This window comes from Theropithecus gelada, chromosome 11 (genome assembly GCF_003255815.1).
Source record: "Theropithecus gelada isolate Dixy chromosome 11, Tgel_1.0, whole genome shotgun sequence".
NCBI lineage: Eukaryota > Metazoa > Chordata > Mammalia > Primates > Cercopithecidae > Theropithecus > Theropithecus gelada.
In genome coordinates this window covers 92,979,140-92,993,588 of record NC_037679.1, presented here as the reverse complement: position 1 = coordinate 92,993,588, position 14,449 = coordinate 92,979,140, and the positions used below count along the sequence as shown (strand labels likewise).

The window sequence follows — 14,449 nt, the reverse complement described above, 5'->3', positions numbered from 1 at the left end:
GCACTGTGGGAGGCTGAGGCAGGTGGATCACGAGGTCAGGAGATCAAGATCATCCTGGCTAACACGGTGAAACCCTGTCTCTACTAAAAATACAAAAACAGTTAGCTGGGCATGGTGGGGGGCGCCTATAGTACCAGCTACTCGGGAGGCTGAGGCAGGAGAATGGCATGAACCCAGGAGGCGGAGCTTGTAGTGAGCCGAGATCGCGCCACTGCACGCCAGCCTGGGTGACAGAGCGAGACTCCGTCTCAGAAAGAAAAAAAAAAAAAAAAAAAGGCAACAACAAAGCCTTGGTAACGGCACCTCAGTTCACAGCATGATTTACTGAATATTTTAAGCCTGCTGTTGAGACCTATTGTTCAGGAAAAAAAATTCATTTCAAAATATTACTGCTCATTGACAATGTACCTTGTCATCCAAGAGCTCTGAGGGAGATGTACAAGGAGATGAATGTTGGTTCCATGCCTGCTAGCCCAGCGCCCATTCTGTAGCCCATAGATCAAGGAGTAATTTTGACTTTTAAGTCTCGTTACTTAAGGAATATAATTTGTAAGGCTATAGCTGCCACGGATGATGATTCCTCTGATGGATCTGGGCAAAGTAAATGGAAAACCTTCTGGAAAGAATTCACTATTCTAGGCCAGGTGCAGTGGCTCACGCCTGTAACCCCAGCACTTTGGGAGGCCAACGCAGGTGGATCATTTGAGGCCAGGAGTTCCAGACCAGCCTGGCCGACATGGCAAAACCCTGTCTCTACTAAAAATACAAAAATCAGCCGGGCATGGTGGCAGGCACCTGTAATCCCAGCTACTCGGGAGGCTGAGGCACAAGAATCGCTTGAACAAGGGAGGCGGAAGTTGCAGTGAGCCGAGATCACAACGCTGCATTCCAGCCTGGGCGACACAGCGAGACTCAATTTCAAAAAAAAAAAAGAAGTTGATTCCAACCCTCGTGGACAACTATGAAAGGCGCAAGCCTTCACTGGAGGAAGTTACTGCAGACGTGGTGGAAACAGCAAGAGAACTCAGGTTAGAATGAAGCCTGGAGATGGGACTGAATTGTTGCAATGTCATGATCAATTTGAAAAGATGAGGAGCGGCCGGGCGCGGTGGCTCAAGCCTGTAATCCCAGCACTTTGGGAGGCTGAGATGGGCAGATCACGAGGTCAGGAGATCGAGACCATCCTGGCTAACACGGTGAAACCCCGTCTCTACTAAGAAATACAAAAAATAGCCGGGCGAGGTGGCGGGCGCCTGTAGTCCCAGCTACTCGGGAGGCTGAGGCTGGAGAATGCCGTGAACCCAGGAGGCGGAGCTTGCAGTGAGCTGAGATCCGGCCACTGCACTCCAGCCTGGGCTACAGAGCGAGACTCCGTCTCAAAAAAAAAAAAAAAAAAAAAAAAAAAGAAAAGATGAGGAGCTACTTTTTATGGAGGAGCAAACAAAGTGATTTCTTGAGATGGCATCCACTCCTGGTGAAGACGCTGTGAACACTGTTGAAATGACAAAGCATTTAGAATACTGCATAAGCTTAGACGATAAAGCAGGGGCAGGGTTTCAGACGACTGCCTCCAATGTTGAAAGAAGTCCTGTAGGTAAAACGCTATCAAACAGTATTGCATATTACAGAAAAATCTTCCCTGAAAGAGTCAATCGATGCAGCAAACTTTGCTGTTATCTCATTTGAAGAAATTGCCACGGCCACCCCAACCTTCAGCAACCACCACCCTAATCAGTCAGCAGCCATCAGCATCGAGGCAAGGCCCTCCACCAGCAAAAAGATTACAGCTCACTAAAGGCTCGGATGATCATTAGCATTTTCGGCAATAAACTATTTTTAAATTAAGGTATGTACAGTGTTTTCTTAGACATAATGCTATGACAGCCGGGCGCGGTGGCTTATGCCTGGAATCCCAGCACTTTGCGAGGCCGAGGTGGGCAATCACCTGAGGTCAGGAGTTCGAGATCAGTCTGGTCAACATGGGGAAATCCTGTCTCTATTAAAAATACAGGCCGGGCGCAGTGGCTCACTCCTGTAATCCCAGCACTTTGGGAGGCCGAGACAGGCGGATCACGACGTCAGGAGATTGAGACCATCCTGGCTAACACGGTGAAACCCCATCTCTACTAAAAATACAAAAAATTAGCCGGGCGTGGTAGTGGGCACCTGTAGTCCCAGCTACTCGGGAGGCTGAGGCAGGAGAATGGTGTGAACCTGGGAGGCGGAGCTTGCAGTGAGCCGAGATTGTGCCACTGCACTCCAGCCTGGGCGATACAGCGAGACTCTGTCTCAAAAAATAAATAAATAAATAAATAAAAATACAAAAATTAGCCAGGCGTAGTGGTGTGTGCTTGTAATCCCAGTTACTCAGGAGCCTGAGACAGGAGAATCACTTGAACCCAGGAGGTGGAGATTGCAGTGAGCAGAGATTGCGCAACTACATTTCAGCCTGGGTGACAAAGCGAGACTCGATCTCAAAAAAAAAAAAAAAAAAGACAATACTATTGCACACTTAAGAGACTACAGGATAGTGTAAACATATGCTTTTTGTTTGGTCTTTTATTTTTATTTATTTATTTATTTATTTTTGAGATAGAGTCTTGCTCTGTCACCCAGGCTGGAGTGCAGTGGCGTGATCTCGGCTCACTGCAAGTTCCGCCTCCCAGCTTCACGCCATTCTCCTGCCTCAGCCTCCCGAGTAGCTGGGGCTACAGGCGCCCGCCACCACGCCTGGCTAATTTTTTGTAATTTTTAGTAGAGATGGGGTTTCACCATATTAACCAGGATGGTCTCAATCTCCCGACCTCGTGATCTGCCTGCCTCGGACTCCCAAAGTGCTGGGGTTACAGGCGTGAGCCACTGTGCCTTGCCTGGTCTTTTATTTTTGAGGCAGGGTCTCATTTTGTTGCCTAGGTTTGAGTGCAGTGGCGCAATCTCGGCTCACTGCAGCCTCGACCTCCCAAGCTCCAGTGATCCCACTGCATCAGCCTCCCAAGTATCTGGGACCAGAGGTGCATGCCTGGCTAATTTTTCTGTTTATTTTTTTGTAGAGATGGGTTCTTGCTCTGCTGCCCAGGCTGGTCTTGAACTACTGAGCTCAAGCAATCCTCCTACCTTGGCCTCCCAAAGTGCCGAGATTATAGGTGTGAGCCACCATGCATGGCCAATAACCTGTTTTTTAATTAAGGTGTGTACATCGTTTTCTCAGACATAATTCTACTACACACTTAATAGACAACAGTATAGTTTAAACATAACTTCGATATGCACTGGGAAACCAAAACATTCATGTGACTTGCTTTACTGTGATATTCGCTTTATGGTTGGGAAGCAATCCTGCAGTAACTCCAAGACATGCGTGTGGACCCAAAGGAATGAGAAGGAAGAAAATAACAAAGAGTAGAAGCCAATGAAACTGATCACGTCTAGGCAGACTGACCAAGCAATAGAGTAAGAAGAAACAATCCGTATCAGCAATGAAAAAGGAGACATCACTACAGACCCTTCAGACAGTCAATGTAGAATAAAGGAATAATTTGGACCATATGCCAATACTTTGGATGGTTTGGGTGAAATGGACATTTGGGGCTGTATTAATAGCAAGTGTAAATGCCTGAGGGTACTAGCCTGGCTGGTGCATGTAGCGGCTGTGGACAGGATAATGTTGTCCAAGCAGTCAGTCTGATGGTGGTGAGTCAGACAGATAGCACTGATCAGAGGGCAGCGGGAAGCCATTTGGAGGTTCTGGGCAGAAGAGTGGCCTGGCCAAGCGTGCACTCTGAAGATGCCCTCCAGCTGCTTCTGTATGAAGAATACCAAAGAATAGGTAGCCTTGTAGGGGGCCCTGGTGCCTCTTTATAGGAGAGCCAGGCCTGGAGCCCAGCAAACAATGGCAGGGTGTGGGAGTGAGAGGCAGGAGGGGAAGGCAGGGCCTGGAGCCTGGCATGGGTGCCACAAATGGGGTTCCAAGAGACACTGGAGGTCAGGGGTGGGGCTTTGCTACATGAACCTACAGAGGACATGAAGCCAGGGGCAGCTGGGTGGCCTTCAGGGGAAGCAATGCCTGTTTTCCTGTCCCAGCCCGACAGGAGGGCCTCATACCTACCCCTACTGCGGCTCAGAAAAGGACGCCTGAGGGGTCAGAAGGACCCTTCCCTGCTGGGGCCAGGGGAACTCAGAGCCTGAACACATGCATGACCATCTCCATCTCTGGCACCAACCCCAGCTGCAGGTGAGCTGCATCCATGTGAGGGCACTCAGCCTGGTGAGAATAGGGAGGGTCCACGAGAGGGTCCCAAGAAGGCAGGGCCCTGACGCAGGGAAACAATCAGAGATGCAGAGACATGAAGGACATGGACCGGGGTAAGCGCATGCTGCCTCGGTTTACCTATCTGGATTGCGGGCAAGTCGAAGAGAGCCTGGCGCCTGCCCACCCCACCTGACTCCTCCAGGCTCAAGCCCAGGCCATATGAGGCCTGTCCCACCCATTCTCCCGTGGCACAGCCTGCACCCCCACCACCTCGCAAAGCCTGAACGAGACGCACGCTGTCTTCTTCCTACCACGGCGTGGCTGTTCCTTCGCCTGCACCTGTGTCTCAGCTAGCACCCACATCTCTCTCACGGGCCAGACTGGGTGTCACCAACCTGGAATGGCCCCCACAAACCCCAGGCTGGGTCAGGGGCCTCCATGGAGCTCCCGCAGCCCCCCAAGTGCCCCAAACAGGACCGTGTTTGCTGGAAGCATGAGAGTGAAGGAGGTCGCCCTTTGCAAGGCGAGGAGTCCGCTCCTTGGAGATAGCAGGCTGGGGCCCCTGTCACCAGTATCCCTGATCAGGATGGGGCTGGCCCACGAGGTTGGGGTTCTGCCCGTTCCCAGCTCTGCACCTGCATCTCTGAGCCTCAGTTTCCTCACCTGTGGGATGGGGCGATGGCGTGCGCCCCCCTACCACAGCCCACCTGCTGCCACTCACCGAGCAGGCTCTGCCGCTCCTCTTTCTTCCGGGCCTTCTGCTTGGCCTCCAGCTGTACCACAGACAGGGACGGGCCCACCGTGGGGCTGGGGAGGGCGCTGGCGGCGAAGCGTGCCAGCAGGCCCAGCCCACTCTCCTCCAGGCCCGGCGACAGGGCCCGCTCCCGGGCACCCAGCCTATAGCCGCTGCCGCTGGCCTCATCCTCCTCCTCGAGCTCCTCCTCCTCGTCCTCCTCCTCCGAGCTCTCATCTGGCGTGCAGAAAACAGGGACCGAGTCAGAGCCTTAGCCTTGGCGAGGGCCGCCCCCCACCACCCCCTGGCCTGGAGTGGCCTCTGGGCTCCAGCCTAGCCCCTCAGTCCTCAGCAGGGGGCTGCCGGGGATGGATGCAGACCCAGCCCACGGTTCCCCCCACCCGATGGCCCAATGCCCCCAGCCAGCTGAGCCCAATGCGGGCATCCCGGAAAGCCCAGAGGTGGGCAGCGGCCTTGTGTGTCAGGGTGGGCTTCTGTGAAGGGCACCAACATGCACCTGTGCTGTGGCAGGGGCCAGACACACGGACAAGGACTGGAGACAGCGCTCTCCACGGTCACACGCACACACGCCCCAACACACAACACAGAGGCAGGAGAGGAGAAGGAAAGAGGAAGCGGAGGGAGGTGAGCAGGGAAGAGGGCCCTGGGGGCTCAGGCCAGGGGTTCTGGGCACAGGTGCCCGCGGCAGCTTTACCAGCTGAGTCCTGGAGGCTGGTGGCAGGAGAAGGTGGAGTTCAGACTCTTCCTGGGGGCCAGGGGACCCCCATGGTTTCAGCCCTGAGAAGGGATCTGGAGTCTAAAGTTGACTCCTGGCATCGCTTGAACCCGGGAGGTGGAGATTGCAGTGAGCCAAGATCACGCCCCTGCACTCCAGCCTGGGTGACAAGAGTGAGACTTGGTCTCAAAAAAATAAAATAAAATAAAGTTGACTCCTGACCGGGCGCAGTGGCTCACGCCTGTAATCCCAATGCTTTGGGAGGCCGAGGCAGGAGGATCACTTGAGCCCAGGAGTTTCAGACCAGCCTGGGCAATGTAGAGAGTCCCCGTGTCTAATTTTTTAGAAAACTTAATTTTGAAAAATTAAGTTGACTCCTAGCAATCCCCCATTCTGAGGAGGCTGGGCAAGTGCTTGGCCCTCTCTGAGCCTCTGTTTTCTCACCTGCAGCAAGCAAGGGGTGACCCTCCCCAGCCCACTGGCTCAGCCAAGGGCAGGGTCCAAAGAGAATCATTTGCATGGAGGAGGAAGCGATTTGCAAGCTTAAAGACGACCAAACAGAAACAGGGCCACCCCTGTGACTTGCAGGCAGGAACTGTGCTGTCCCCGTGCCCAGGGAGCTAAAGCCAGCTGTGACTTCACTCATGGGATGCCCAGGAAGGGCAGGGGTAGACTGAGGCCCAACGGGGTTAAGCAGTTGGGCAGTAGAAGAGCAGGCTCGAACCCAGAGCTGGCAGACTGTCTAAAGAAGCCCCAGGGCTGGGCAAGGTGGCTCACTCCTGTAATCCCAGGACTTTGAGAGGCTGAGGCGGGAAGATCTCGAGGCTGGGAGTTCGAGACCAGCCTGGGCGACAGAGCAAACCTTGTCTCTACCAAAAAAAAATTTTTTTTTTTTGAGACAGAGTCTTTCACTGTCACCCAGGCTGGAGTGCAGTGGCTCGATCTCGCTCACTGCAAGCTCCGCCTCCCAAGTTAACGCCATTCTCCTGCCTCAGCCTCCCGAGTAGCTGGGACTATAGGCGCATGCCACCACGCCCAGCTAATTTTTTTTTGTATTTTTAGTAGAGATGGGGTTTCACCGTGTTAGCCAGGAATGGTCTCCATCTGCTGACCTCATGATCCGCCCACCTCAGCCTCCCAAAAGTGCTGGGATGACAGGCGTGAGCGTCCCCGGCCCCCCCAAAAAATTTTAAAAATTAGCCAGGCATGGTGGCACACACCTGCTGTCCCAGCAACTCCGGAGGCAGAAGCGGGAGGATCACTTGAGCTCAGGAGTCCAAGGCTGCTGTGAGTTACGGTGGCACCACTGGAGTCCAGCCTGGGTAACACAGCGAGACCCTGTCTCAAAAATAAATAGGCCAGCGCAGTGGCTCATGCCTGTCATCCCAGCACTTTGGGAGGCTAAGGCAGGTGGATCACGATGTCAGGAGATCGAGATCAGCCTGGCCAACCTGGTGAAACTCCATTTCTACTAAAAATACAAAAATCAATCAGGCGTGGTGGCGGGCACCTGTAATCCCTGCTACTCGGGAGGCTGAGGCAGAAGAATCACTCGAACCCGGGAGGCAGAGGTCATAGGGAGCCGCGATCGCACCACTGCACTCCAGCCTGGGTGACAGAGCGAGACTCCATCTCAAAAAATAATAATAAAAACTTAAAAAAAATAAAGAAGCCCCAGCCTGTCTCTCTGGTTGGTGACTTAAGATGAGCATTATCCGGTAACCCTCCCTGCCTGCCTGAGAGTTTGCAGCCCCCAGAGCCCAGCCCAGGCTCGCAGGACAAAGGCAGCTGGCAGACAAGAGGCTCCCTGCACACAAACCAAAATCTCCCCCACCAAAAAGAGACACTGTCTTGAGGCAGAGACTTACTTCCAAGGACGGGCAGGTGGGAGGCCTCAGAGAGCAAACTCCACCCTGGGATGCCACATCCAAAGTGTCACCCACAAGCAGGTGACTGTCTGCCTCGCGGACCAGAGTGCTGGGAGCGGGAAGGTGACTCTGGGTGCCACAGGGCTGGAAGGTGACCCCTTCCAGCAAGAAGAGGCAGATGCCAGACCCTCTCTCTCCAGGATGGGGAGCAGTCTAGGCTCGGGGAGACGGACGGGGAAGACGGACAGCCAACTCCACAGTCTCCTGCCAATGCCCCAAGCCGCCTGCTTGCTTAAGCAACTTGTGGCCAAAAGCGGTGGCCCCAGGGGTGCCAATGAGGGCAGAGGTTCTGTCTGTCTACTCGTGTATTGGAGGGAGCCCGGATTTCTGCTGGGCCACCTCACAGAGGACGGTGATGAGTCTGAGGAGTCCGCAGAGGGGTAGAGGGAGGGAGGGAGGGAGGAGCCAGAGGGAGAGGGAGGAGGTTTGTTAAGAGGGTGAGAGGGGAGACTGGCCCCCGGAGCGATGGATGAAGCAGGCTGGAGAGGCCAGCCGGGCAGGCGGGGGCAGGCAGGCAGGCAGTGCACACTTGCGATCATTCACATTGCAGGCGTCACATGGCTCTGTCTCCGCCCCAGTGGGCCACAGCGGCAAAGCAGGCTAAGTGTAGGCAGACTTTCGACAGCGCCTGGGTCCCCCACATCGGGTCTCCCTGGGGTGGGCCAATTTGAGCAGGGTGGTGCCGGGGGGTGCTGGTTAGGGGGTGGGGGCGGAGGGTTGGACATGAGGCCAGGGATCTTCCCTTCTTGCCACTTAGGTGCGCAGACTCCAGAAATCTTTCCCATCCAGAGGAATTCTCAACCAGCAGGGGCTGCGGCGGGAGGGCAAGCTCTGGGTTTCTGGACACCCACAACGTCCACACCAGAGCCCAGAAAGCTGGGAGCAGCTCGATGCCTGCATGCTGGCATGGGAGCCCCTCCCGCCTCCCTGCGTGCTTGACAAGGCCACGCCTGCTGCCCCTGCGGGGTCTGGGGCACACTCCGCTAGCGTCCGCGGCAGGCCGGGGAGCAGAGGGGCTCTCAGGACCAAGAAAATCTTTCTGGAGTTATCCACACCTGAGGCAACAAAGCCTGCCAAGGGTTGGGGACAGGGAGGGGGGGAAAAAAAGTCCCATCAAAGTAACCCAAGGAAATGCAGAAAAACTTTTTTTTATTATGATTTAAAGAAAAAAACAACAACAAAAAAAGATCTTGGCTCAGGACATGGGGTTGGCGGTGACAGGTTGGTGGTAAATGTCAGAGCGATCTGCTGCTGCCAGACCCGGTGGGGGCGAACCCCGAGGAGGGAGGTGCACGGAGGACAGAAAGAAAAGCGTTTTGCCTACCTACGGAGCAACGAGCCAGGCTCGCACCCAAGCTCAGTGACCCGCTGCGCCGTCTGCCCTACTCCCAGCCTTCGCTTTGCGTCCAGAGTGCAGCGTGAGAGCAAATGCAAGAGACCAAAACAGACATTCAAAGCATCATGGGGAGGGGTCAAGGGTGGAGGGATGGTCGGGCTGCTGGAAGAAGCAGACACACTAGAAAAGCCAAGCCAGTTATGGAGTTTAGTACCAGGTCAGCGAGGCCCTATTACCCAAATATCCCTTTCAAGACCTGCTCAATGGTGGACTGGCGGGGGTGGAGGGGGGCACTGAGGAGCCTGGACCTCCCCAGCCTCCCCTCGCCCCCCGCACTCCCCTATCTGGGTCCTGTCCACTTGGCACTGCGGCATCCAGCCTGGAGCCCCTTCCTAAGAGGCCTAGGGGGCTGCCTGCTTCTCTGTGGGGTCTGAGCTAGGGCAGGAGGGCTCAAAAACTTGGAAGTGGGAACCATGGCTTTAAGGAGGCGTGGGGTGGGGGTGTGCGGTCCAGCCCATGGGGGAGATGGGGGAGAGGGAGGAGGCTGGGGAGGGACAAGGGAATCATAAACTAACCCGACTCATCCACGGACGGCCAGGGCAGGGGGAGGCCTCAGAAAATGAGGCTGGCCAGTGGGTCACGGGCCTTTCTTCTTGGCCCGGGCGGCGTTCGCTCAGAGGGGTAGTAGCAGCCCAGGGGAACATGGGCCCTGGGGCATCGTACTCCTTGCCATACCACCTCCTGGTCACCCAAATGGATCTCTGCCAATTTGGAGGGGAGGTCTGGGAGGGGAGGTGGTAGACCAGGAATTCGAGAGCAGGGCTGGAAAAACAGGGCGGGGTGGGGGGACAGCGTTCAGGTCCCGGGGTGCCCGAGCCAGGTCAGACCCAGGGACATGATGACATCCCTCCCCAGGCTTTCCTCAGGGAGTAGCTGACATTCAGGTGTGGCTACCCAGGGCCTGGGGGATCCCCTCAGCTGGCCCTAGGGGGAGTTTGCCCTGAAGCAAATCCTAAAACCAGGGCTAGGAAAAAATGTCAGAGCTTCACCTGCTTTCCTTTCTTGGGGCATTTCTGGTTGAAGGGCCTGAAAGGCTCACACATGTCTCATCTCAGAAGCACAGTTCTGACACTGGAGACGGCAAGGCCAGTGGGTTCTCAGGGCCCAGGCGGCTCTCTTTTGAGAACCGAGGTGGCTGAGGACCCCGGGCTGAGACCAGGGCAGCCTCTCTCCAAACAAAGCATGACATTCTGTCCCTAGACACGGCAACAGAGCCGCTTTCGTACTGAATGACAGAGACCGGGGGTGTCAAAGGCCCTGGGCCCTGCGCTGCCTACACGCCCTTCAAAACAGAAATACACATGAGAAGCCAAGTGTTTATAAATAATAGTTTTTAACCACTGGCAAGTAACAACAGAGCTTTAAGAAAATAAAAGACAAAACAAGCAACTAAAAAACATGATGATGCTGGAGGTGAAGGCGCTTGATTTTAAACCTGAAAAATGAAATGAATGCCAATCGCTACCAGGGATATTTGAATAACACAGGCAAGCGGCAGGTGGCACGGTCCCGTCCCTACTCCTTCTGGGTGGGGAGGAGGGAGGGGAGGAGGTGGGGGAGAAACAAAATGAGAGGGAAGCGTCAACCTAATGTCTAGTAAGGACACAGCAAGAGAGACAAGGCACACAGGTTTAGTTAAAAATGAACTCGATATGTTTAATAAAGCTTGGTATTACCAAAATCGCAGTACAAACATCAAGTCACACGCCCACACGACAGAATTCCATTTACAAAATGTTCCTTGGGAAGCCTCCACCAAACCCTTGCCCAAAGAGAACCCGACCCAAGCCTGGGGTCTCTGGGTGGGCAGAAAAGGTGAGTGCAGGAGTTGGGGGAAACTCGGGGGGAGGGGGAGGAGGGCAGGGAAGAGGGAAAGTGGAGAAAAACGCAGACTCAAAAGCAGTCCATATAAGAGCTCAAAAAGAGCCAGCCGGTGATATTATCACAATGATACAGTACAAATCAAAGCAAAAATCAAAACCATTCAGCTGATTAACAGCAGGCTACGCTGCCAAGAACCCAGATGGCAGCCTTCTCGCGGCCATCCGCACGGGCCTCCTCACCCGCCATCTCTCCCGTGCGCCCACTCGCTTCCCTCTCGCTCACTCGCACGCACTCTCTCGCTAGGAAACACGGAAGATATTTTGTGTTTGGAGCTAGTAACCTTGGTCAAACGATTCCTCCGAGGAGTCGCTGAAGGAGGAACGCGCCTCGGCCTCTCGAAGCAGCAAACAAAACGGCTGCTTCCTGCTGGTGGCCGGCTTGGGTTTCAGAGTCCGGGGGGCCACCAGGCCCCTCTTGGTCAGCTTGGGGCCGCCAGCCGCCTTGCTGTTCTTTGCCACCATGCCACACAGGAGAGAAGGCGTCAGTTTGGAGCTGGAGGGGCCTTGGGCGGGCCACTCGTCCTTCAGGAATTCTTCGTCTTCCTCTGAGTCCGTATCTGCAGTCAAAGTAGTTTTTAATAGAGATAAGTCACAGGGCAGCGGGAGCTGGTGTCATTGTATTGGTTTTAATGGTTCTGAGAACGCACTGGAAGGTGCCAGAACAAACAGGTCTGAATACCTAGTAGGCAGCCGTGGGAAGGCCTTGCCCAATGTCACCAGCTCCCCTCCCAGTCCAGGCTTCTTCCTTGCTCCGGGTGCCTCGGCCATTGCACGGCATCTTCCGAGTGCTGGACCCAGGCCCTTCCTAGACTGGATGCTTCCAGCCTCACCCACCAGTCACTCCAGCCTTTCCGGGCACCAGGGGATGAGAGGAGCCCTATGCTCAGGAAGGACTGTCCCCTGGTCACGGTGGTCACTGCCTGTCCCATGGGATTACAATGACCCAAGGGCGACAACCGCAGAGGACCTGACTCAGGAGGGGAAGGGCTCATGAGAGCAGATCACGCGTTCTCTTCCCAATGCCCCTCCCAGCGGCCTCCTAATGGCAGCACGAGACAGGCCACGGTAAGGGTGTTTAAGCCATGGAAATGGGCAAATGCTGTTACCGCTAGCTATTCCCTTGCCCTTCTTTGTACAAGCCGGTGCGCCGACACACCACTGCTGGCTTCCCCGAAGCCTCCAGCCTCACTATACAATGGAGGACAGGAGTCTTCAAACCTTCCGGAGAGACAACCAGCCAACTTTGGGAGGGGAGCCTGCGAAGCAGGCATTGCTCTGGTCCCCGCCATGCTCATGCCATTTTGATTTGTTTCTCATACTGGGCAAGATGGGAAGACAGGGATTCCAGAGACAGAATAATCCCTTGATCTGCTGAAATCCACTCCCAATGGGGGGAACGTGAACCAACACAGCTACAGTTCTGGCAGCACCTGCCACCTCCAAGAGAAACCACATGCACGCGTCCACGGCAGGCATTCCTCTGACTGCTCCCACCAACACCTAAGCTTTCACTCCAGCAAGACCCCAACCTCAGGATGGTCCGGCAACTCTGGGGTGGGACAAGGTCCAGTCCCGCCAGGCTACCAGCCCCTGCCCATCTACCAGTCAAAGCACGCTCTCTCTTGTATGCTCCAATCTGTCCCTCCCAAGGCTGTGTCCCAGGCTGGAGAGACCAGTGGGTGACAATCAACTTGGCCTCCTACAAGAACCCACAGGGAGGTTGGGCATGGTGGCTTGCATCTATAATCCCACCACTTTGGGAGGCTGAAGCGGACAGCACACATGAGGCCAGGAGTTCGAGACTAGCCTGGCCAACAAGGCGAAATCTCATCTGTGTTTTAAAAAAATACAAAAACTGTTGTATTTTCTATTTGTATTGTATTGTGGTGGTCGGCGCCTGTAATCCCAGCTACTCAGGAGGCTGAGGTGGGAGGATCACTTGAATCCGGGAGGTGGAGGTTGCAGTGAGGCCAAGATCACACCACTGCACTCTAGCCTGAGCAACAGAGCAAGACATCATCTAAAAACAAACAAACAAACAAAAAGGAACCAAAAAACAAAAACCCACAGGGCATGCCACCGACCCCTACAATCGAAACTGAAAAAGCAAGAGGAAACCGTTCTCGCTTCGACCTCGTCCAGCTCAGCGCCTCCCTGCCGGACACACCCCTACCTGCTTGTGGACCCTGCACTCTCTCTGACCCAGAAGTGCAGAAAAGCAGATTATAAAAAATAGAGGAGCGCTCTGCAGAGCCAGATGAATCCCACAGCCACCATCCCACTGGAGCCAGGCCCGCTGAATTCCTCACTGCTACATTAGTCTGTTTCTCTCATCCGGGACAGTGGAGTTTTCAACAAAGGCAAGATGAAGTGAGGGTGCCCAGCTGACCATTCCCAGACCAGGCACGGCAGCTCACGCCTCTTTGGGAGGCTGAGGCAGGTGGATCACCTGAGGTCAGGAGCTCAAGACCAGCCTGGCCAGTGTGATGAAACCCTGTCTCTATTAAAAATTACAAAATTAGCTAGGCATGGTGGTGCGTGCCTGTAACCCCAGCTACTCAGGAGGCTGACGCAGGACAATCACTTGAACCTAGGAGGCGGAGGTTGCAGTGAGCCAAGATCATGCCATTGCACTCCAGACTGGGCAACAAGAGTGAAACTCCATCTCAAAATAATAATAATAATAAATAAATAAAACGAACATTCCCTCACACGCGCCAAGAGTGAACACACCAGCTTGGAGCACCCCAGAGACCTCAGGGACAGAGCTCATCTCTGACCTTCGGTTGGACTCCATCCACATCCGCCTGAAAGTGGGGAATTCTTCCAGCTTCCACCCAGACTGCATCCACCGACCCCACTCCCTCAGAAGATCAAAAGAACAGCAATCTCCCCCCACTTTGCTGAACCCCCTTTACTTTTCCAAAATGAGCAGAGATTGAGAGAGCCAAAGAAAGCCCCTCCCTTCCCCCCCTCAGAGTGATGAGTCTCTGGCACTGTCCCTCCCTGCTTGTGCCCACGCACACTGGCCAGGAGCCTGTGCTGTACTTCTCTGATCACACCCATCCCAATCAGAGAGGCACGGAAGCCACGACACTCTCATACGTCCTCAGCACAGAAGGCACGAGTCAGCAGCTTAACTCACACCCATGGGGAGCATCAGTCCTGGTGACCTGCTAGCCCAGGAAAAACACATGTACCCCAAAAAAACCAGCAGCTTAATCCTGTGCCAAGTGCCACATTCCGCTCTCTGCCCACATGAGCTCACTTAAGGCCCCCCAACAGCCCCATAAAGCAAACACTTTTTATTTTCTTTCCTTAAGAAAACACACTTTAGGCCGGGCGCGGTGGCTCAAGCCTGTAATCCCAGCACTTTGGGAGGCCGAGATGGGCAGATCACAAGGTCAGGAGATCAAGACCACCCTGGCTAACACGGTGAAACCCCGTCTCTACTAAAAAATACAAAAATCTAGCCGGGCGAGGTGGCGGGCGCCTGTAGTCCCAGCTACTCGGGAGGCTGAGGC

The 14,449-nt window shown here is 54.6% G+C and overlaps 1 protein-coding gene across 1 annotated transcript in view; it reads right to left on the bottom strand.

The window, feature by feature from the left end:
- The window catches only part of TNRC18 (trinucleotide repeat containing 18), a 78,426-nt gene that overhangs the window by 37,320 nt on the left and 26,657 nt on the right, over window positions 1–14,449 (bottom strand). Inside the window, exons 13-14 of the mRNA XM_025402862.1 lie at window positions 11,207–11,482; window positions 4,971–5,219 (exon numbers count right to left, since the gene is read on the bottom strand). Of these exons, the coding sequence (XP_025258647.1) occupies window positions 4,971–5,219; window positions 11,207–11,482 (525 nt within the window). The remainder of the gene's footprint in view (window positions 1–4,970; window positions 5,220–11,206; window positions 11,483–14,449) is intronic.